Below are 22,794 nucleotides of genomic sequence, written 5' to 3'. Positions count from 1 at the left end.
GCATCCATAGAGAAAGAAAAAAAAGTGACGGATATCGTTCGTCATCGTCCCTCCCCCTCTCCCTTCCGGCGCCTTGGCAATGAAAGAACCGGCTATCAGCGTTGCTTTTCAAGTGAATTCTTACACATAAGTGTGTCTAAGCCGTTGAAACAAATGAAAATCACAAAATAAGAATGCTTGTCCTCAAATCCATACAAAACAAAATAATTCTGCAAGAGAAATCAGCTGCCGATACCAATGCCACCTGGTGCCACGCTAGACAAGCAAAGCCTGAAAAGACTGCTACGTTAGGCACGGAGCGGCGCTAGTTGCCGCCATCATCATCATCACCGCTAACTTTGCTCGGTCGCGGCAATCCCTGGCGTGCGCGTAGCTGCTGGCTCCTTACAGCATTAATATTCAATAATCTAGAGCATTTCTTCGGCCGAATTTTCCTTAAAAGTGCTAAAAGTAATGACTGATCAGCTTTGGGAGTTCGTTACATCAAGGCTAACCGCCGCAACGCGTTCGTTACATCAAGGTCGAAAATACATGGGCTTCAATGGGGGCAGCGTTGGGGAATTCAAAAACTTCGTTAAATCCAGGAATTCGTTACATATAGGTTCGTTACATCCAGGTTTAACTGTATAGCCAGATTTTTTTTTTTTTAATGGCTGTTACCTCGGGAGCCTGGGTGAATATGCAATGGCAGGTTATTTAGTCAAAACACGATATAATAGACATGGATATACCGAATTAATAGATATAATGGAGCAAATGTAAAATAACTAGTTAACAGTTCTTTGCTAATATTAGTGTGCATTCATATAATAAATGTTGGATATAGCAAAGGTATTTCATGTTGCAACTTCTTTATAATGGGGTATGACTGCATGCACGAAAAGATTGTATTCTTATGGACAGCTTCTTTTTTTTTTTTTTTTGTAAGAAGAAACTTGGAGCAAGCCATATGTTGTATGGATTCCTATAGTTTTGTGGTATCATTGATTGGTATGTGATACAGGTATGGACCAGGATTCTAATTGCTAATTGCCTCTTGTTAATCATCATATGTCCAGTTATGTGCTTCTGCATTATTGTTAACGTCTTTGTGTGGTTTGGGCTTTACTTTCTCAGGCTGCGAGGGTCGCCACATTGTCTTACGGCACGCAGCATTGCTGTATTCATGGCCAGGATGCATGCCATGTTGTTCCCACATCAGGGGATATATTCTGCGACTATCACTTTCGGCGCTACTGTCGCCTCGGTGATGGGCGCATTAAATAATGCAAGCGACTACTTGCTCATGATGTCAGCATGTGCTGCTGACACGCGCTTTCAAAGGCTTCACAACAAAAGCGAGAGCGCACCGTGCGAGGTGCGGAGTGGCTCGGGTGTGTAGTTGTCGAGTGAATCGGCCGCAGTACGGCTTCTGTACACTGACTAGGGTTGACTATGGCTAATTTAGGTAAAAATAAACTGAAAGAAAGTGTGAAATGTTTTATTTCATTATTAAATTGTGGCTACTAGTCACATGGTTGTGAAACACATTTTTTTAATGATATGAAGTGACACTGGAAGTGCCGCCGAAAAGCTTCTCCCATCGTGGCGAAGGGGATCACTGCTCTGGGCCGGGCATGTTGTTCCTGCTGGCATGCGAGGAATCATGCGAGCAACACATTGGTCATGGTGCTACTGTCAGCTGTGCCGAGACACTGTCACCAAAACTTGTGACGTACACAAGGCAACACAATGCGCTAGGCCATCAACACAACAAATGTATCGCCGCGAAACACAATGTTTAAGCCGCCATCAAAAAAATGTACTACTATAAGCTACCATCTCTCTTGTCTCTACTACACTTCACCACCAACCAAACTTGAAAAGACATGTCGTTTATTCGGCATAAGTCGGGAGCGCCCAGCGACACCGTGACATAAAATTGACGTAGACCGGAACTACTAGATGGCGCTGTTTATTTTCCTGTTTTGCTACAACAGCCAATCGGTGTGTGCCGATGGCGAAGGCACACACTGATTGTGTGTGCCAGGGTGATAGTATCGCCGAAAGGGATCGTTGCAGAATACATCCCCAGAATGTGCATCCACATTGTTGGATAATTATTTTTTTTTATTTCTCTCTCTCTCTCCCTTCCTTTTCTTTTTTTCAAGCGTTGTCAACTTACACTTACGGTGTCATGGGGCAACAACTGAATCCTTGTTTCTCCCCAGGTGAACTTCACCTGTCTCCTCTCAGTGCAATTGTGCAAATGATGCCGTCGTTTCCTCACCTGGACCAGTCGGACAAGAAGGCCAAGGCAGCCGAAGCAGGTGTGCTGAATTTCAGGGATGCTTCCTAAACTCCTGGCTCACATCTGTGCCCCGCTTTGATGGCGTATTGCCATACTTCATTGACTTTTGTTCAGCATTCAAGCAAACATTATAATCAAGGAAATTCGTCATGCAATATATGCAGCTTATAAACATTGTTGGACGTAACATTGTTAAGAAGCCTCGCACGGAGAGTTTTAGCAGTCCTCGGAACCGCTGAAACCTCGTGAACATCTAAAAGCTGTTTTCAAGGGCTTAAGAAACAGACTTCACGAAGTGATAAAGGACATCACTGAACATAATTTTCGGCTGAGCACAGCGGATCTTGTTTGGACATCTGACCACAAGGATGGTGTAGTCCAAAAGCCAAGCCAAACGCTGTCTGGTTAGCAGCTTTGTATTGGTCGGCGCTGGTTCATTTACTAAGCCTTTATATGTTCCTTTTGTTGCTTGCAACCAGTAAAAAAAAAAAAAGTTCGCATATTTTTTACTACGGTGTATCATTTTCAAGTTCTCGGAAGTAATTTTGCCTTAGTCCTTGCAAGCTCACTGGACTGGCTTTATAGCTATTGTGTTCTGCTGTTGAACACGAAGTTGACGGTACAGATCCTTGCTGTGGCAGCCGCATTTAGGCAGGGGCCAAATGCAAAACTCTCGTGCTTTTTGCGCAGGGTGAAGAACCCTAGGTGGTCGACGCTTGTTGAAAGCCTTCCGCAACAGCACCTCTCTTTGCCCTTGGGTTTCCTTATGACGGTTAAACCAGCATTCTGTCAGTGTTTTTCGATCAGCCAATTAATCAATTACCTGCCAACCATTTGGCTGATCAGTCAATTGCCCATAAATTTGTCAATGATGCAATAGTAGTCAACCAATCACACATTAAGTCACAAATTAATCTACCAATCACACAAATTACACGCCGAGTGACCAATCAGTCAATCACTTGTCAATTGGTCAAGTAATTGGGAGTCAATTAATCAATTACCCACTAATTGGCCAGTCAAATAATTTATCAATCTCCCTGTATACTTGGAATGCATTTCAGAAGGATGAAAAGACGGGTGATTTGAAGTGGTTTCATTGATGGATCAATGGCCTGCCAGCTGGTCACTCAGTCAATCAATCAGTCCTTGCCAATGCTTTGTCAGGGCCTTGCGAGTCTTGCAAACCCTCAAGCTTTCATTTGCAAGAGCAGTTGCAAATCCTGTGCACAGATTGCGGAATTTCTCTATGACCCTGCCCTTGTCCCTTTGCTTATGCAGCCACTGAAGAGGAGGAAGAGGTTGATGAGCCAAAGGCAGTCACCGTACGATTTGCCAACCAGGAGACAGACCGTGCCAAGAAGGCCCGTGAGAAGTCATTCCGTTTCATCCACCAGAAGCAGGAAAGCGAGCCATGGGTGGAAGCAATGTATCACAACTTTGGGGTTAGCTTTTCTCTTTTCTTTTTTTTATTTGTTGTTGTTGACTTACTATTAGGGGCGTGCAGATACTAGAATACCACCAAATCGAATCTAATAGTGAGCGTCTGAATAATTCAATTCGCGAATCGAACTCTACTATTCGATTTTTCAAGTATTCAATACATTCTGTGTAGAGACTCGCACAGTGCCGGATGTCGTATGTGCTGCGGAGCCCCTTGTGCTCGAGGCCACCCAAGCGAGCATTTCACTTCGCTTTCGACGTAGAAGGAGCGCCGAGCGTGTCGCGCCTGGTCTGGCTCAGCCGATGCCATCACTGCAAGCGCTCCCCGATGACTGCTCAATACGGGGATTACACTCGCAGCACCTGAATGCTGCAATTCGCAGAACAGTGCTGCTTTGGCCAGGGCTGCTTCTGTTAGATGCAAGGATTGTCCGTGTCGACAGGACCGGTTGAAATGATAATGCTACGCGGACAGACGGGACGGCAACAAAAGCAGCACGAATTGTGTAAGGTGCGAAGATGAGCCAATTAGCCGTCGATATAGGCATGCAGAATTGGGTTGGACACGTGGTGACCCAACTTCACGTCGTTTCAACAGTCATCAATCACTGATGAGCCAACTGTATAAACATACTAGTGGTGCCCAATCGACTTAGATCTATTCACACCAGCTGCGCGGCCATAGCAAAGCCGGCAAACCACCTCGAAAATAAAAGCGAGGGACGGCAGATAAACCAAGAGGCGAAAGTGGGGGGAGGGGGGGGGGGGAGGGGGGGGGGGTAGCGAGTGCCACAAGAACTTTTCTTGGTCCTCCAGATCTCGGATTGTTTGACAGGTGACAAATTACGCCGAACTGGATGAGGTTCGTAGTTGCTCATATCTAGGCCAGCCTAATTTCTTGTCCTGCCTGCTCCCAAAATTCGGAAGGTCAGAAAAAGAAAAACATTCCTATAATGCAATCCAGACAAAGAAAGGCATTCAATTAGAAAAAGAGCACATATTTTATATGGTTTTCGACGCTTGTCGAAAGCAATTGTAGCAACGACTCCTTCACATCTTCGACACTGCTTGCTGCTTTGTCACCAATTTCTTCCCACAGTGCACTGTCTGTTCAAGATGCTGCACTTTTTGAATACTCGCATTGTCTGCTTCACCAAAAATTTCATTGCATGCCATTGTGATCTTCACTGCTCAAGTAAAAGGCACATGTAAAAGTAGACAGGTGTGTGAACTTGTTCTTTGACACTTGCAACTTCCCTCCACTTGGCCTGTGTGACCGCCATCGTTATGGACTTTCTTGCTTCCCTTTGTGTCGTAGTAAAGTCAGCAGCATATTTTTCCATCTTTTAGTGCTGACCTTTCTGCTGTCAACAGTCACCTGGTGTTCCAATATGCACCATAGGAGGCTAAATAGACAGTCAGGCTGACTGCATGGGGCTGGTGCCCCTGGGCGATGTGCTCGTTAAAAAAGCAAAGCCAGTATCGTTCTCTGTAGCCACCTAAGCACACGAAATGTGAGCAGAGTGGAGCGTAAGCGACACTCCGCTAAATATGCCTATCGTCCTGCAGCTTAAAAGAAGGGAGCAACTTTCTCTCGTTTTCGAGTTATCCACTCCGTCAGGCAGTGCTAGCACTGGAGCACTCCTGCTATCTCTTGTCATAGCTGCCGAACTATGACACTGACTCCCTGTTGCGTGTGTAATGCAGGAAAGCCCAGCATCGGGAGCCGCAAGAGTGTCTGGCATCCCCACACGTTTGTTTGCACTTTGCATGTATTTGCATAGAGTAACGGGAAGTGTCTCCAAGCTAGAGCTTGTTAATAGGGTTTATTTGGCACGAATGCATCTATTTGAACATTCCAATAACTGCACTGTCATGCCTGCTTGCAGTCCGAGATGTCCGGTGTCGAAAGGGCAATGCTCGTCTGCCCACAAATGGACAGGGACGAGTCGGAGCTGCCCAAGACGCTTCAGGACTACTTCCAAGACCTTGTCATCGAGAAGTGCGTAGTTTCTTTCCTGTGTTCTTTTCTCTGTAGTTTGGTACATTATACATATCGTCTGGTGGGGCCCATAGCTGTAGCCATGGCTGACTGTCTTATGCTAGCATTGTAAGGTGTTCTGAAGAAATGCACACACGAATGAATTAATTAAATAGTTAACAGTCTCCGAAGAATAGTTTAGTGAAAGCACATCGTCTACTATCGGCTATTTGGAAAGCAAGACAATTCGAACTCTCCGCCTGGTCCCATGAATTCTGTGATGGAAGCCTTTCTTAAGGTGCACTGAAAACTGAAGAAACATTCAGGATTTTGCTGAGAAATACACAGTGGCTGAATAAGGCCAGAATTACTGAGGCAAAGGTAAGTGCTGGTGACTTCCTCTCACTCATGTTTTATTTAAAGCGTAAGCATAAACTTTACATTCTGTAAATCATTCTTGTTTCAAGTGGGAACCAGCATTTGTAGCTCAGCCCAGGAAGGCTTTCTCTTACGTCTAATGTTATGTCCATCTGAATTTAATTGTGTTGTTGGCAAATCATGCTGCTGAAGTTGAATAGCGCTCTGCTACCTCAAGTTTTTGCCTTGACACTTACTGACTCAGCTTTTGTTGCTTGATTTACTTGGAGAATTCGCAAGAAACAAGCCAGGCAAAACCACAGCAAGCACGAAGGAGGCTTTGTCTCATGTTAATCAAGCTTTAGCATGGTAAACTTGACCTGTTGCTTGGGTGCGCATGTAAAAAAATCTTGGAGGACGCTTAAGCTTCGCCTTTAACGGTGGAATATGATAACATTCAAAGATCCATGACTGCTTCTCGCACTTCCGAGCAACTACGGCTTATGCAACCGTAATGGTTACTGGAAAACTCTGGCAGCAAACGCTATGCTCAAAGGTGAGGTCTCTCTGATAGAAGTGCAGCCTCTTGTGTGGGCTGATACCGAAGGTAGTGCGCAGCCGTGGTAGAAAAGTTATCATTTTCAGTTTTCCGTTATCTTTTTCTCACTTTTAATATTTAAGTCTGAGAATTTTTAACACAAAGGGCATGTGCTGTCGGTACTTTGTTTCATGACGTATGACGTTTGCGGGCTGTCATTCTCAATATTTCAAGGAATAACTTTGTCAAGAATGTAAGACAAGGTTTGAGCAGCTATAGTGTTAGAATGGTGTGGTAATGTAACCCGCATATACCGCATGTCACGTAGCAAGGCGTAGCATGTACATATTTGTGCCTAAGCATATACGAAAACCTTTCCTCATGGGCAACTCCACCGACACCAACACCAGATTTTCTGCGACGCGCAGCCCTTTACGCTGTTGCATTAAAACTTGTTTGTCGTAGTCTGATACCCTGCCAGACAAGAAAATTCACTGTCACTTTGAACTAGTGCACTTTGACATTGGTGTCACTCGCAGGCTGTCACTTGGAAAGGGCTAAGTGATGCTCGCTGTGGAATGCTCTCGCCAGCGAGGTGTGTTCATTTAGTTAATTTCGCTGTATCAACCTCTTTAGCCTCAACGGCGTTGCTTCCGTCAAGAATAAAACGATATTCAACACTGGGTAGCCACTAATTATGAAATCACTTTCTTTTTGTTATTTCAATTGTTATAAGTATACGAGGCCATTTGCAATGGGAACCACCATTATTGCCTCTGCCAAAAAAAAAGCCATCTCATTTTTTTTTTTGATGCAGGCACTTCAGCACTCTCGGCATGCCACTTTGAAACGCGCCGTGCCTTGCCCGGTTGTTGTATGCAGTGCCATATTGCCTTGGCTTGTGATGATTAACAGTGTTGTTGTATTGCAAGTACATTTGAACTCGTTATAACGAAGTTGTACTTGCAGCGAAAAACTTCAGTAAAGTGCAAATTTCTTTAATTTGAGGTTTTCAAGTTTCAGGATTAAAAGCAATTTCACAAATTCCCAGAGCATTCCTGGTGGATAGCACTGTCACGGTAGCAAGCACTTGTAAACAAATTTCAAGAACGCCGGGCCATAGTGGTGCAGTTAGGAGCACGTGCAGTGCAGATCACGCCGAGAGTAATGCATCGACGTAGCTCACGGCGTCTGAGGTTTGCGTGTGTTGTGTCATGTGGTGCCATAAATCTCGGACGCCATGGCCGAGTCCACTTAGCGCCCGAAACTGGCGCCCGCAAATGAATAACAGGAGTGCAAAAAGATGTGAATATTCGTTCTGAGCAATAAAAAAAAGGGGGGGGGGGGTCACATTTTCGTCAGAAAGGCGGAGCATTGGGGGTGATAGCAAAAAGACAACTAAACGAAGTAAGGTTTATCAGTGTCACGTGCGCTCAGGCAAACATTAACACATCTCGTATGATGACTACGAACTCAGTCATAATGCGAGCAAGCGCTTTGCACCGTGTCTCGGAAACTGGAGATTGTGGAGCCGCCAACACTGAATGCGCGGGAACAACAAAATGCGCGTGAAGGCACAAACCATTTTGGCTTTTTCCCTTTGCACTTGCCACGTAGAGATTACCTCCAAAATACGGCGCTTGGCCCACGCACGGACGTGTTTGCTAGGACAAGGCAGATGGGCGTTGCATTCCTGCCCCTCCCCCCTTCAGCCTGTGCTTGATCACATTGCCGCAGGTTCACTTCCTCCTCCCCATCCCTCTTGTGCTGAAGGAATCTTTGGCTCTCGCGTTTCTCCCAGCGTTGCGAGCTGCCCTTCGCCCTACATCCTCTGCAAGTTGTTCGCCAACGTGACAAATGGCCCAGCAGTGTTTCCGGCATTCCGCGGCGTGCGTGCTTCAACGGCGTTTTTGCTGCTCAAACTTTTCATGCAGAAGGATGCTTGAAATAACTTTTGTCTCGGCCGACATATTTATAGTCTTCTTCTAGACTTACTAGCCATACAGGCTCAAAGTACTACATGCTTGAAATGGCCGAAAACTTTGTTCAATCAAAACTGTGTCACGAAATTACTTCGTTAAATCAAGAAAATAAATGCACGTTTTTCAATGCAACCAAGATTGGGAAATGAAAGTAGTTCATTATATAGTGAAGTCCGTTAAACTGAGGTTTGTTATGTTGAGGTTCGACTGTATTGATGTGCCGGCGGATTCTTCATTACACCCTGCCGAAAGTGTTTATCTTTGGCTTATCATGTTCGTCATACGCGCACCCGTTGCTACTCTTTTCTACGTAACATCCTTTCTTTTGTCCTCTTTTTCTCTGTCTGCAGCACCAGCACAAAGGCACCTGTCAAAAGCTCGCAGGAAGTCTCGATGCATGCACTGAGCAGGCTCCCAATCCAAGACCTTATCAAGGCTGTTCTTATGAGTGGTGGGTTGTCGTTGCTGTGTTCCTTAGTACTTGTCCATCTGACATTTTTGTGACAGTTGCAGCTGCGTAAATATGTGAACATTTGTAACAGTGAACTGAACAAGATTGGGTCCTTAGATGAAATAACTGCTATTCACAATGTTTTGATATTTGTAGAACAATGTCGGTGACTTGTTTTCCAAATAACGGTCAACTTCCTGAGCAGCGAAACAATATTTAGTGTTCACCCAATCATGGTATCTTTAGCTTTGACAGTTATATCTTTCAAATTTTAAGGTTTACAGGTCTGCCCCCTTTTTTGGAAGTCAAGCGGGAATCCATGCTCGATATTTGCGCCTAACGTTAAACATTTTTCACCTTTCTCTATGGGTGTTTTAGCATAGCACTAAAGCTTAACTGTTACCAGTATTGCAAGCTGTTGCATTTATAATGCAGTATATATTTTTACATGATCAAATTGCAAAGGTGAAATTTAGGCAAATCCATGTTCTGCTTTGTCATTCCCATACCGGTTGAACCGCCATGCTTTCAGGCAGCTGCCAGCTTAGGGTGTACCAGCTTAGCCTTGCCAAGTGTTTGCACAACAGCAATTGTTGAGCACGCTCTAAGCCTTTGGGTGACAGGAGCAGTAGCGGTAATGGCGGAGCATCAGCAGTGCGCTAAAAGACTGTTTTGTTTGTTTGTTTTTCCAGCTAAAGTAGTGGATTTTGCAAAGCTCATGTCGGCACTGCCCCCGAAGTCGGACGCAACGTCTGTCGTGCGGTTTCTGCAGCAGGTGGCGCTGCTCGTGCAAGGCTGTTGGGTGGTCAAGAGGTGAGAGGGAAGGCAATTGAGAAGTTGCTTCTGAAGACTTTCACGTGGGTGTCTTTATTTTTAGAGTGGAGCTCTTAATGGCCCGTTTCTGCGGCGAGCGGCAGCGTAACTGAGCGAATCAGCACAGCAGTGAAAGATGAAAGAGCGAACAGGGAGGGGCAGATGAAAGATGCGAGCCGCGAACGGCGGAGACGATTGAGAGGGTCCTTCAGTGATGTCTGTGCGGGAAACTGGTGTCGTGCAGACCCGCCTGGCCGCTCGATGCGTACTCGTATCTGGTCTCAGCTAGACCGCTCGTTTCGTACTATTGTCTGCTCGCGTCAGCTCTTCCTCGCGCTTGGTCTGGTCATCATGGTTTGCGATTGTTTTGTAATGTGATTGTATGCACGATGTGAATTGTGTAGTGCTTTCTAGAAGCCAAGCGCTACCAGTGATTACACTGGAGCTTTCAACGAGTCATGCATAAAAGCCGACGCACTTGACCCGCAGATCAGATTTTCGACAGTCGCCGACTCTGCTACATGTCTCTCTCAAATTCTTTGCCTCAATATATTGCGAAATGAAAACACATATAGAGCTGCGCTGAAATTTTGCATTAGGGAGGATCGTAATTGTCGGGGAATTTTTTTATTCCTGTTTTTAATGGATTTCTTAAACCTCGAGTCTAATAAGCACTTTGAATGACGAGAAGTTAAGTAATGTCTTCTCCGTCATCACTGATTGGACAGGACATCTTGAGATGTCATCCATGCCATGGCGGACGTGCACCTGCACTTTGTCGCAGTAAAAGAGTCTCGGTAGGGTGTGTTCTGTGTCGCTCTGAATTGGCATGCCGTGTGACACTATAGATGTTTCAAATGGAGTGGCGCATTAATCAGCAAAAGGTGACAGAGCATGCGAAACAGCACTAGCCAAAGGACAGTTGAACAAAAAAAAAAGAGAGGTTCACCTACTTTGACAATCATCTTTAGTGGTTTCTGCATAACTTAATTAATGAAAGAACTCTGCCAAATTCTTCCTCTTTTTTTTTTTCACAGTAGAGGATGTGCAGTGATACTGTTAAATGCGAAAGCCGGCTGAGTGACACGTATTCCCGACGACCTACTACACAGCATTTAGATTTATAACTCCAATGAATTTTTTCTTCAAGTGACACATAAAGGAAACACCGAGTTCATTTATACACAAGATATTCTTTCACACTTCCAAGCATAAAATATTCTTCCAAAGGAGCCTCAAGACACGGAGTGTGGGTTATATCCAAATTTTGCTTTTAGGTGTGGCTTCACAGCAGGGCGGCACGCGCTGCCGTGAAGCCACACTTCGTGGCTATGTATTCGGGGCAAAAAAAAAGAAAGTCTTATATTCGAATAAATACTGTATGTTGCAACAAGTGGCTGAGATTTGCAATAAATGGCCAGAGTTGCACAAGCCAGGCACTGCGCAAGCATGCCGGAAGAAAATGTGTTGGGCGAAGCACCCGAAGAAGTGTGCAGCGGTTAAAAACCTAATGGGAACCATGCGCACTGGGCGAAATCTGCCGAGCGCAGGGCTACATTTATTTTTGTGGTCGCCAAGGTTCCCGCGTGCGTTTAACGATCGGTGGTTCTCTTTAGTCAGCTTTGCCAATAATAGAGCCACGTTATGTGGGGAAGCACATCGAGAGTGGGAATGGGCCACTCTCATGGAACGTAGTACACGACCCTTAATTATAGACGTATGCATGCACCATTCCTCGTCACAGTACTTGCACGAGGACATCTGATAACTGAACTAGCAGCCATTGAGAGCTGTTACGTCCTTTTTCGCATTCTCTTGAAGAAAAGCATCAACAAGATTTCACTGTACTACAGCGGGGCTTACTTTCTTCTCTTTAATGTCCCTTTAACTAGTTCGTTATGGCTGTTTTTGTATGCTCGTAGCATGGCCTGTGTGTAGGCAGTTTATTGTAAGTAAAAAAAAAATAAGGTTATAGTAATACTTCTCTTTTCGCATGCTGCAGCGATGTCCTCTATCCAAAGGATAGCTTCAGCGCTAAGACAGGCGTTCCAGCTGACACAATGTGCCGAGCGCGTGATTTTTTGGTGAGTTGGCACATATCTTTTTTACTGTTGCATTGTTGGTTGGGACAAGTTGTGTGATGATATCGGGAACGTTGAAAACTTTCATCGCCGGCTCTTCTGGAGCATTTCGTTGTTTCGTTGTCAAATGAGCAGATAGGAATAAGATGTGCAAATGGGGAAGAAACACATGTGCATACTATAATGATGAGCATTTAACGTTTACAATTTCGAGTCGCTGACTAATGTAATGGACTTGACAGAACGCATGTTAAATGTACACCCTTGTTGAAAAGGGTGCAGACCAGGGTTCTGCGAAAAAAAGGGAATATTGTCGATGCCTTGGCATGTAACCCGAAAGGGAAGGCTGAAGTTCAGGCTTGGCATTGCAAACACTGCAGTGCATTTGTCGATTTCTAATTGTCGGTCGGAGTTGCCGAAAAATTCAGTTTTCATGTTGGAGCTGTGTTCCGTATACTTATGCTCAGGGAGGTAGTACCGAAGTATGACGTGCAGTTGAAAAAAATGATTTTACATACAGTTAAATCTCGTTATAACAAACTTCAATGGAATGAAATTCTCTCTATAACAAAGTAACTTTTTATAACTTCTTGTTCATAGAACACCATGTATTTAAGACCTCATAATGAAGTGTGTTCATACACGATTTCAATACAACGAAATTTCACTGGCGCTGCGAAAGGATGCCAAGACAATAAATAGAAACTTCCAAGGATGCAAATGGTCAAATAGTGGAATTGCAAGCCGCCGCCTGCGAGCGCACCTCTCAAATCGTGCACCACGCGACCAAGAGCAACTGTTGAAGCGGAGCAGCATCATGTTCCGAATAAAATCCAAGCGCAATAAAATCCTATTGCATACCATGCGCTGTATGCTATGGGTGGGAGTGAAAGCATGCGATGGTAGGCCAAGAAGAATGGTGACTTCCTGTGTGAGCAAGAGGATGTAGAAGCGGAGCAAGCCCGCGGTAACGCACTCAAGTGCACAAGAGGGTGGAGGGGAGGGCAGGTTGCCACGTGCATCTTTTAAGGCGAAAATTTTAAGTGGTTCGTTGCAGTGGCTTATAAAAAAACGAGGCATCTAGTCCAGTGGTACAAAAAATATCATCAGCAATGGCTCATACCTCTGTAAGCAAGCAAACATGCAATGGCTCATACCCCTGTAAGCAGTGGCTCATACCCCCTTAAGGCAGAGGCTACAAGCGCTCAACAAAACAAAGCAAACAGTGCATACATTCATTGCAGTCACCCATACAACGCACAGAACAGCATACGTTTCAATAAAGAACAAGCTCAAAACAAACATCTGAACCATCAATAAAGCATTGCGTACCCCCCCTCGGAAGTGCTCATGAAGCAAGAAATTAGGTGCGACGTGCGAAGCAATGGGAGAGCAAGGTGTTCAACCACGAGTGCTGCTTTCCCCTGCTGAAAGGACCCAACGTAAAGTCGAGGAGATATGTCACTGGTGCGAGTCTGACCCCGATACAAGAGCGTGCGAAGCCGCAGCTAAGTGACAATGCAAGACAGCAACTTAGACAGGAGGCAGAAGCCCACAAAGTGTGGCTTGTTGCCACGCCTTTACTTCGCACTGTAGCTTGTTATGTCTTGCAAGAAGTCTGACCCCTTTGATCGTATAACTTAATGCATTACCAAGTGTGCAGCAGGCTTTCACCTTCACATCTTACAGGAGTGTAACATGCTGCCAAACTTTTTCTAGCACAGCCGTGGCTTCGCATGGCTGAGCGCATACACAGTCGGCACACCCTGTTTTAGAGGTAATCTACCGTGTGTACAAGGGAGGGCACATCGAGATGGCATTGCATCATGCACATTTAGTACTGGAGGTTGCGTAATCTTGGGTTTCGTAGACTTGAGATTGTAACCGAAATAAAGCTTAGGATATCGGAGCATTAATTTCGGGGACGACCCTGTCCCGTAACTTCTTTCTTCTTCGTTGTCTACAAGATGCACACACTCATTTTTTATTAGTACTAAATTGTTGCTATGTGATGTGCCTAGCACACCAAGGCTCTCTAGGGCCAGCTTGCACATGTTTGTTCTGCCTTTCCAGGCATGTGTTTGTTGTCTAATGGTTGTGTAAAAGTAATTAAGCTGCTAAGCTGGGGGGGGGGGGGGGGGGGGGGGGGCAGGATTCTAAACTGACCATCGGACGTTTTTATTGATTTGTTTTGCTTATTTCTAGTGACAACCAGTCACATAAATGGCCAGAAACTGATGAACCGCAATATGGGGGGCATACCCAAAGAAAGCTATCACTTTAAAAATCATATCGAAGTGTTGAGACACTTGCACAGTCAAGACAGAAATGGTTGACTAATTACAAGCCATACATGTGGAAAAATACGTATAAATTAACATTGTCTTTTTGCTCTTTACTTTGATGTTTGTTGCAAGGTCAGCAAAGGCCTAGTACAGCCATCTTGGTGTAGGCATTCTTGGATCGATACACTCAATTTTGTTCTTAGCAGGCACATTGTGGAGGTTACACTAGTGATACACTTGTAGCACTTCCATGTATTCATCAGTTGTCTGGATACATGGTTTTTATCCACTTTAGATATCTCCATAGATGCATTATACAAAATTGTGATATCACTGTTATTAAGGAGTCTTGTTACTATCAATCAAATAGCAAAAGTAAATGAAACACAGTAAGCCAATAATGAGTGGCAACAGCTACAGCCTAATGCGAAACTGAAAGCACAAGTTGTCATTGAACAAATGTGAGTACTAAAGAAGTGTATGTGGGGGGGGGGGGAGGGGGTTTGATTTTTATTGTATGCCACTTCCTGAAGAGAGAGGTAAAGTTATTTTAGAGCACATGTTTTACCAGTTAATTTCAAGTTTGCTTCGGGCACCTTTTCAGATGTTCCTCTTCACTCAGTCAAGGTTTGTCACACAGGCCAAGTTTGCCGACACTGTGAGGGTGAGTATTACTTTTCTTTTAATCATTATTTTTCTTGTCCTTATGCTTTTTGTTATCTCGTCATGCATCTATACTCCATTTCATACTTAGCAGGCAAGAATATCGAAACTATGCAAGTACTATACGGCTGTAGAAATCTCACTCCGTGCGTTTTTGCTGCACAATTGTTTGGGATCTGCGATGCTGTCTACGGAATAAGTACTTGATGTTTCACAACCACAACTTGAGGGTTGAAGGTCATGTTGGGTCACGCATTGTTTATGAGCCTTCATGCTGCTTGTGCGTGACGCACATGTTTTGTTTGGGAATGCAAGTCATTGTCAAGGGTAATGTCAATTACCCTTGACAAATAATTAAATAATTAGATTTTAAAGAATTAGAGTCCGTCATATAATGTGCAATAATCTTTTTATTATCAGTGCTAGAGTTCTAGTGACACAGTTATACCGAGGCATTATGACTTCGTCGGGCTAGCACTGCTAGAAATTCCCGGTAGAGTCTCAGGTTGTGTCCTACATATACCTGAATTTCTCATTTGATAAAGCTCGGTTCTTAGTATTATCCACGCCTTGGACGTGTTTGAGCCTTAATCTATCACTTCAGCTTGACGTAATATTTGCCTTTAGTGTCTCTTTAGCTCGAGAGCCCCTATATAAATATGTGGGAATAGAGAAGTCGTTTTTCTTGGCAACCACCGCACTGATATTAGGGAGATTTGTGAGAGTTACATTTAAAGAAAAAGTAAAAACCTAGTGACTAGGCTCTTACTTTTTGGAAGTGGATTTTCAATTTGTGTTGTAAATGAGTTCAAAAATATTCTTGAAGGTTGCAAAAAAAAAAAAACTCAAGTATCAAGTTTACGACTCTGCTATTCAACAATGAAAAGTGACATCGCAATTCCTTAAATAGCACCTAGCCAACTTCCGTTAATTTGGCTCTGACGGGACCGACAAAATTAATCTAATCGCCCGCCGAGTCGAATTAAACAAGATGCGAAAAAAAAAAGACAAAGAAAGCCTAAACACACTGCTGATTTTTTGGCAGTAATTTGCACAGTTCTAACCCCCCCCCCCCAAAAAAAAACGCGTGCCTACTTTCCATCTGTCCAAAGTAGAAGCATAACGTACCAATGGCGTTAAGGCTCCTAAACAGAGTACAAATCAAACACGCTTCCGGTTTTTCTAGCAAGGAAAATGGGTGAGGTGCGCTGCACGACGGCGGCCGGGTTCATGATGATGATGACAAAATGTATTTATTAAGGGATGGCTCGAAGGCCTATAATGGGGAATAGGAAGAGGAGGGGGGAGGCGTATTCAGAGCCGTCCTAGAAGCTGCGCGCCCTTGGCGAAAGCCAAGAGCGAGTCCAGAATGACCCTGTCGGAATCCATCGAGCCAGTTGCCGGTCTAATCCACTCCTCGTAGGACGACAGTCGCACCGCCCTCAGGTGGTGGACCCGCTGCTGAGCGTGTCGCTGGCTCATAAAGTTAGCTTCGCCGCACGGTTTTTAAAGTCAGCTTCGCCGCGGCACAGTTGCGTCGTGTGGTAAAGCGTACGAACGCGGCGAAGGCAGTTTTGGTATTGTGTCGGATTGCACCGCGCAGGCAATTTTCGGCCCAATTTTACTGAAATAAAAGGAATCTTGTTGGAAAATGAATATTGGAATCTTGTAAATACCCGTAATCATACATTGTGAGCTACGCGGTTAAGGCTTGAAAATTTTGCTAAGGGCAGGCCGAAAATAGGAGTGTTTGACGAGAGATGATGTGTGTTCGATGCTTTGACTGCCCCCTAAGCTCCGCTGACACTAAAGAGGTCGCTACTGGGGTCGCCATAGGGGTCAGGCACATGCGTGGTGGCTGGTCAAGTTCGAATTATCGGGCAAAGGCCAGTTTTAGGGTCGAAATAATGAAAGTTTGGGCCCATAGAAATGCATAGGTGCTGGCTGGGACCTTCAGTCAGGTACGAATTAGCCGGAGTTGAATTAACTAAAGTCTGCTGTAACGCATCTAAAGCGGACAAAATTGATTTATTGGACACCTCTCTAACGTATACCAATAATCTGTAAGTAGGACTTTTACAATAAACCCCGTAAGCATTGCAACGACTTCACGTATGCTGTAAATTTATGTATCTGATTTGTTTGCTTGAGGTACAGACGTAGTTTACAGAACTGGGATCTCTGTTTTTGTGCAGTGTTATGGATTTGTAAACTTCGTGCTTCTTTTTTCTTCTCTTGAAACTTGCTAACTTTTGGTAACTCTCTTTAAGTACTTTGAGGTCTGATACTAATAGTTTGATACTAATGATGATTCCTATAGTTGCTTGAATTTAACTTCCTCTCTCAAATGCAACAAATTTCACTTACATCTGTGCAGCAGTTGTTTGCTGTAAGCATTTAGCGTTTGACACGTACATTTGAATAGGGCAATCGGAGTCGGCCTTGAACTAAAACTTGCCATTACTGTTACATTGAGTTATATGATGAATATGTGCATCTTTCGTTATGCATGATACACTGCTGTTTTATTCACGAATGCATGCAGTGATACAACTCTCTAGCCATAATGGCATTCCCTGCTTTGAATGAAATTGACTATACAGAATTCTTTGTTGCATTGTTGTTGCAATCGCCAATTATTTAGATTAACTTAGTCTTGTTAGCTTTCCATAAGAGTAGTTGCATACATATTAGAATTCGGCTCATAAAACTGTTAAGGTTGTATCGTTTCATTAGGTATAGTGAAAAAGTAAATAAGGAGAACAGGTTCGGAACTCATGCCCCTTTTGACGTTGTTCTGAATTATCTTTTGGATTTTAATTTCTTTGTCCTTTCTTTCTGGAGCTAGCCCTAAGCAGCCTGTTGCATTCCAGTAAGCAAGGGCATAGCTTTCTGAAAACTTTGTTTGAAACAAAAAGAGCCCAAAAATTTTGTCCGAAGAATCTATTTAAAAGTTTAGTCGCATTTCAGTATAACAAAACGCACATTTTATAGAGGTACATTTGCACTCTTTTTCTTTCAAAGGAAACTGAGCCTGTTTAAAATGTTAAACAAGGATGGCCAGAACCAATTGTCAAAGTTCATTACAATGCCTCCTTTCATTAGGAATTGATGGTGACAACTCCTGGGTTGGAGTTGTTGTCTCCGGTGAGAGTTCAATGAGTTCTCGTTTTCCAATTTCAGCTCCCTGTGACAGACGTCAAAACACTTCTAGAGGAGATGGCAAAGCCAACGCCAGACGGCTGGGAGTTTATGCTGCCTTATGATCGAGATTTCATAGCAAAGTAAGTTCAGCTGAAATTCACGGGCTCGTTCACGAGCATTGACAGCCAAGCGTAGAAGGCAAAATTACACATTTATAATGAGCAGTGGTCGAGCAAGGAATGCTGCTGGTGTGAGCTTTTCGACAAGAAATGACGTCTCCATCAGGGCAGCAACCCCTTGTCGAAACCATGGCTCCAGGGACATTCCTTTTTCGAGTACGGTTATTCACTTCAAACCCTCAATTTTTGTCTTGTTTGGAAAATTGTGCCAGTGTCACATCAAGTGAAGACGGTGGAAACGAAAGTATGTGCATTAGCTTGCTCTGACTTGTTGCGTTGCATTCCGTGTGCACTGCACTGAACTGTTGCATCTTGTGTAGCAAGTGAGCTGTAAAAGTGTTCAATACTTACAAGAAGCTTCGACAGTGATTGAAGGTCTTTGCTTTGTCCGCATGCTTTTTACATCTTGCCGTTGATGCCATTTCCTGTAATTGAAGTACTGCTAATTTCAGCTGGCTTTTTGTGCGTGCAGGTATCCAGACGTGGTCCAGAGGCAGAAGATGCTCTGGGATGCCAAGCAGCAGTTCCTTTCAAAGTCATTCCGGCTTTCGCGCCAGGAGGCCCAAGGTGAGCTCCTTAAAGTGAACCTTCCTTTGGGAACCCTCTCCGACTTTTCTGACCATGGCTGCTGTTGCGGTCTTACTGAATAGCTCATACCTAAAAAAAAATGAATTATGTGCCCAATGGTGCGGTTGAACCTCAGTACTTGAGCGCAGCAGCCCTGTGCTCTAACCATTAGGTTGCAATCGCATGTACACTTTTATTGTGCTGATGCCAACAATCTATTTAATGTGATTGTCGCATGTGTCGCATTGCGTAGCATGGGTGCACGAGAAAAAATTCCTGGGCACTGGTTTCTTTCACATCAGAGATGCAGGAATGAAATGGGCAAATTTAGAGCATTTTATTAACCGCTTCGCTTCACGTAATTCCAAGATGTGCGTTGGATCTGCATAATTTTTTGTCGGTCTTTGTGCGCCCTACACTTTCAAACCGCTTGCTGCAGAACTTGGTGCTTGAAATTTATTTGTTTCTTACTTGATCTTATTGTTTTGTGCTGGAGTAGAATGGGCTCTGCAAGCAGGTTATTCCACGCAACTAGAAGACTGCTGTTAGAGTGGCGATGCTAACACTAAAAGCGGCAGGTAGGAATGTGTTGAACATGCTGTTCAGTTGTCTCAATGCTTGAGGTGCAGGTTGAGAACAAGACCATGTTCGTGGCAGCACTTGGGTCGTGGTGAGACCTGTGAACTTTCACTTGAGGGGTCCGCATTATATGCCAGAACGCACGGCGATAAGAAAACGCTTTGAGAGAGCATGACGTCAGGAAGTTCGCCTTTTCGCAATGCGACCCTCTCTGAGACCGTTCTATTTCTGCTTTCACTTGAGGAACCTTTGGAAATGCGCACACCTCATGCTGAATCCTGGTAACAGCACGCCAGATCTGGCTTGGTCCGTGGGAGTTTTGAATGCCACTTGCCGCCGCTTTCTCCAGCCCAGGCCGCTCCTTTCTGCTTGCCGCATTTGATGCCTTTAGTTCTCAGCGTCGATGCTTCAAAACGTTGTTGTCACAACAGCAACGCTAGCTCTGGAGCGCCCACAAGACCAGCTGCGTGTTTGAACATCCAAGCGCATTTCCGAGCGGCGTAATAGACACCGAACCAAGCACAGCCATGCGGGATGACATGCTTGGCATTCTGTGCTCGGGTGCTTTTTCCATGGTTCGGCCCTTTTGATTTTTTATTTGTGGCTAAGCTTCAAAATTCTCATGCGACGGTCTTGCCTTGTTTTTCCTCTTGTTCTTTCCTCTGAGCTGGAACGTCTCAATTCAAATTAAGTTCTGGTGTTTTACGTGCCAAAACCATGATATGATTACGATGCATGCCGTAGCAGGAGCTCTAGATTGACTTTGACCACCTGGGGTTCTTTAATGTACACAGAAATTCAATTACACGAGAGCTTTTCCGTTGTGCCTCCATCGAAACGAGACTGCCACGGCCGGGATTAAACATGTGCCCTCAAGCTCAGAAGCGCTGCACCATTGCCACTGGGCTAGTGGGGAAAACCATAAATGTCTTCCAGGAGCAAGAAACGCATTAATTTGGGTCATGTGCTTGCTATACAACATAATGCAGCTGTCGATGGGTGTATTCACAGCCTTCAAAAGAAAATTGATACTGTAGCCTCTTCATTGGAGATGTTCAATAGCATGCAGATAGATTGGCTTTAGCCGGTGGATACACGACACTCATCTCTTGTGCAGACACGTTGATGCAGTCGCCGCCAGCCGGCACGAAAGGTCGGCAGCAGAAGAGACGAGCGCGTTCGCGCAACGACTCGACGGCCAGCGACGGCAGCGGTTCAGACAGTGGCTTGATGACCAACGGACAGGACGTGCTGTCTAAAGCCAGCGGTTCCGTGTTGTCAAAGGCTGCCGGTCCTTCCACAAAGGTATGTTGAGTCTTCCTTTTAGGTGCGAATTTTCCTCACTTCGTTTGTTGCTTCACTGTTGCTAGAATTTCTTGGATAACGTGTGACACTAGCCATTCTTGCAACTGGCAGCAGTTCTTTCCTTTTTTTCTTTTTTTTTTTCTCACAGAAATGTTACGCACTTATTTACCTGTACCACTGGAGTGTAATGATTTTGCTTGCTGGTTATTAATTGACACTGATTTACTACTGATGATTCTTCCTTTTCTTCCCCTCCTCGTCCTTTCTGTAGTTCTTGTGTAATTGTTGTACAATTTGTGGTTATATGATTTGTGAGTTCTAATGATCACAATTGATTTATTACTCCCTTATGCAATACCCTTTTGAGCCTGTAAGGTATTTAGAAAAGAAAAAAAGAAAGAAAAAGAAATATTGAGATGAAACATTGAGTGCATTTTCGTGTTTCAAACATAGCATTTAAGAGTAAGCTTTGGCTGGAGGCTAACTCTTATGTTTTCACTATTAAAGTAGATGGAACGCACAGAAATGTTCTTACAAAACAAGCACTGAACTGATTTGAAAGAAATTTGTTGTGTTCGAGATAACTAAACAGTTAAAAGTGGCGCTTGTGTTCGCCTTTTAGACCTGTGTGTGTGTGTCCTTTTTTTTCCTCCGCTAATATCTTTAAAATGGTGTGCGGGGATTCTCCGAAAGACACAGACAGTGTGAAAGGCACACATACGGAAGACAGATATGGAAGTGTGTCAAGCGATTTAGGTTGTCACAGTTCACATGTTGTGTGTGGCATGTTAGCTTTATTTTCCTCAACTCTTTGTAAGAATATGAGGTGTAGGCAAAAAAAAAAAAAACCTGTTTCCTGTAGTATTCTGAATAAACAGTGCGAAAATGGGACACAGAAGGCAACAAGCAGACACAACGTGGTGCTAAGCTGACAACCGTAGCATTGTTGCTTGTCCACTTCGCACATATGCAAAATGAAGCTTGCACTCCGTAAGAAAGAAGTGGCCATGCTGCTCCATCCAACAGTTGCCTAGTGACAATATCAGTGGGCAAGGCATATATATATATATGTATACCAGCTCTTTCTCATGCAAGCTCTCAATACTAGTTCCTAGAATTTGATTTATTCAAGTGCGACAGGTTTCATCTGCATTGGTTCTGTGTTTGCCACAGTTATGGGAGTATTTTTGTGTTTCACATGTGGGTTTGATACATGTGACATGGGACTCATAAGTCAGTTAGGGTACGTAACAACCTTTCAAAAGAAAGTTTTTAAATTTGTCTGAAGGCTACAATTCCCTATCGTAAAGACCAGGTGGTTGTAGCACTTAAGATGGTTGAACTACAAAACAGCAAGAAGACTGATTTTTATGCACTAGGAAAGCGTCAAGATATGGGTTTCACGTTAGCAGTCAGAACTACGAATTGGAAGGCCGACCTCGAAAAAGACACTTTATACTGGCAAAATAAAGCACCAGTAATCTAAGCTAAGCAGAGCTGTAAATGTCTTGCACCTTCTAGTGAAAAATTAATGAGCACACAGCACTCCCAAAGGCATGTATTACCTCCTCAACCAAAATATTATAGACACAGTACTTTTGTTTACCACCGTTATGGCCAAGGGAGTGCATATTCTGAAATCTGATGTTTTGGTTTTGGAAAAACGGCTAACTGTGACGGCTGACCTGCTTAAGGTGTAAACAAGATCCTTTTCACTGAATAATCTTAGACAGGTTATCTTAAAATGTTTTTTTCTGTAACTGTTACTAGTAAAGACTCTTGAAGCACTTCAAAGTGTACCATTGATGGAATATGTCAACCAGCCCGCTCTGAAACCTTGCTTGATCTTTTAGAGAAACTGTGTTTTCAAAGGTTGTGACATAAAGGATGTTGATTGCTCTTTCAGTTAAGCAAAGCGTCAAGGTCATCCACCACATCATCAGCAAAGGCAGCTCACTGACTAGTAATAGCCGCTCATCACGCAGCTTGCACAAAGCACTCATGGTTTGTACCAACAAAAGGTTAGTAATTCCGCTACTCGCCTTTCCTTTAACCAGCACCTTGTGTTAAATGTTATAATTTTCAGCTTTATGTTATTGATGAACATGGGTAGCTAATACAGTAAAAGCTCAGTAT

At 44.0% G+C, this 22,794-nt stretch overlaps 1 protein-coding gene across 1 annotated transcript in view; it reads left to right on the top strand.

Moving 5' to 3' along the window:
• The window catches only part of LOC126528970 (DNA-directed RNA polymerase III subunit RPC5-like), a 32,602-nt gene that overhangs the window by 6,766 nt on the left and 3,042 nt on the right, over positions 1–22,794 (top strand). Inside the window, exons 5-15 of the mRNA XM_050176566.3 lie at positions 2,211–2,309; positions 3,572–3,735; positions 5,623–5,735; positions 8,942–9,042; positions 9,735–9,855; positions 11,858–11,939; positions 14,826–14,885; positions 18,068–18,168; positions 18,680–18,774; positions 20,471–20,658; positions 22,565–22,679. Coding sequence (XP_050032523.2) covers positions 2,211–2,309; positions 3,572–3,735; positions 5,623–5,735; positions 8,942–9,042; positions 9,735–9,855; positions 11,858–11,939; positions 14,826–14,885; positions 18,068–18,168; positions 18,680–18,774; positions 20,471–20,658; positions 22,565–22,618 — 1,178 coding nt within the window. The 3' untranslated portion in view covers positions 22,619–22,679. The remainder of the gene's footprint in view (positions 1–2,210; positions 2,310–3,571; positions 3,736–5,622; positions 5,736–8,941; positions 9,043–9,734; positions 9,856–11,857; positions 11,940–14,825; positions 14,886–18,067; positions 18,169–18,679; positions 18,775–20,470; positions 20,659–22,564; positions 22,680–22,794) is intronic.

This window comes from Dermacentor andersoni, chromosome 8, assembly GCF_023375885.2.
Source record: "Dermacentor andersoni chromosome 8, qqDerAnde1_hic_scaffold, whole genome shotgun sequence".
Lineage (NCBI taxonomy): Eukaryota > Metazoa > Arthropoda > Arachnida > Ixodida > Ixodidae > Dermacentor > Dermacentor andersoni.
The sequence above is the reverse complement of the archived record's forward strand: the minus strand, read 5'-3'. Positions and strand labels throughout refer to the sequence as shown.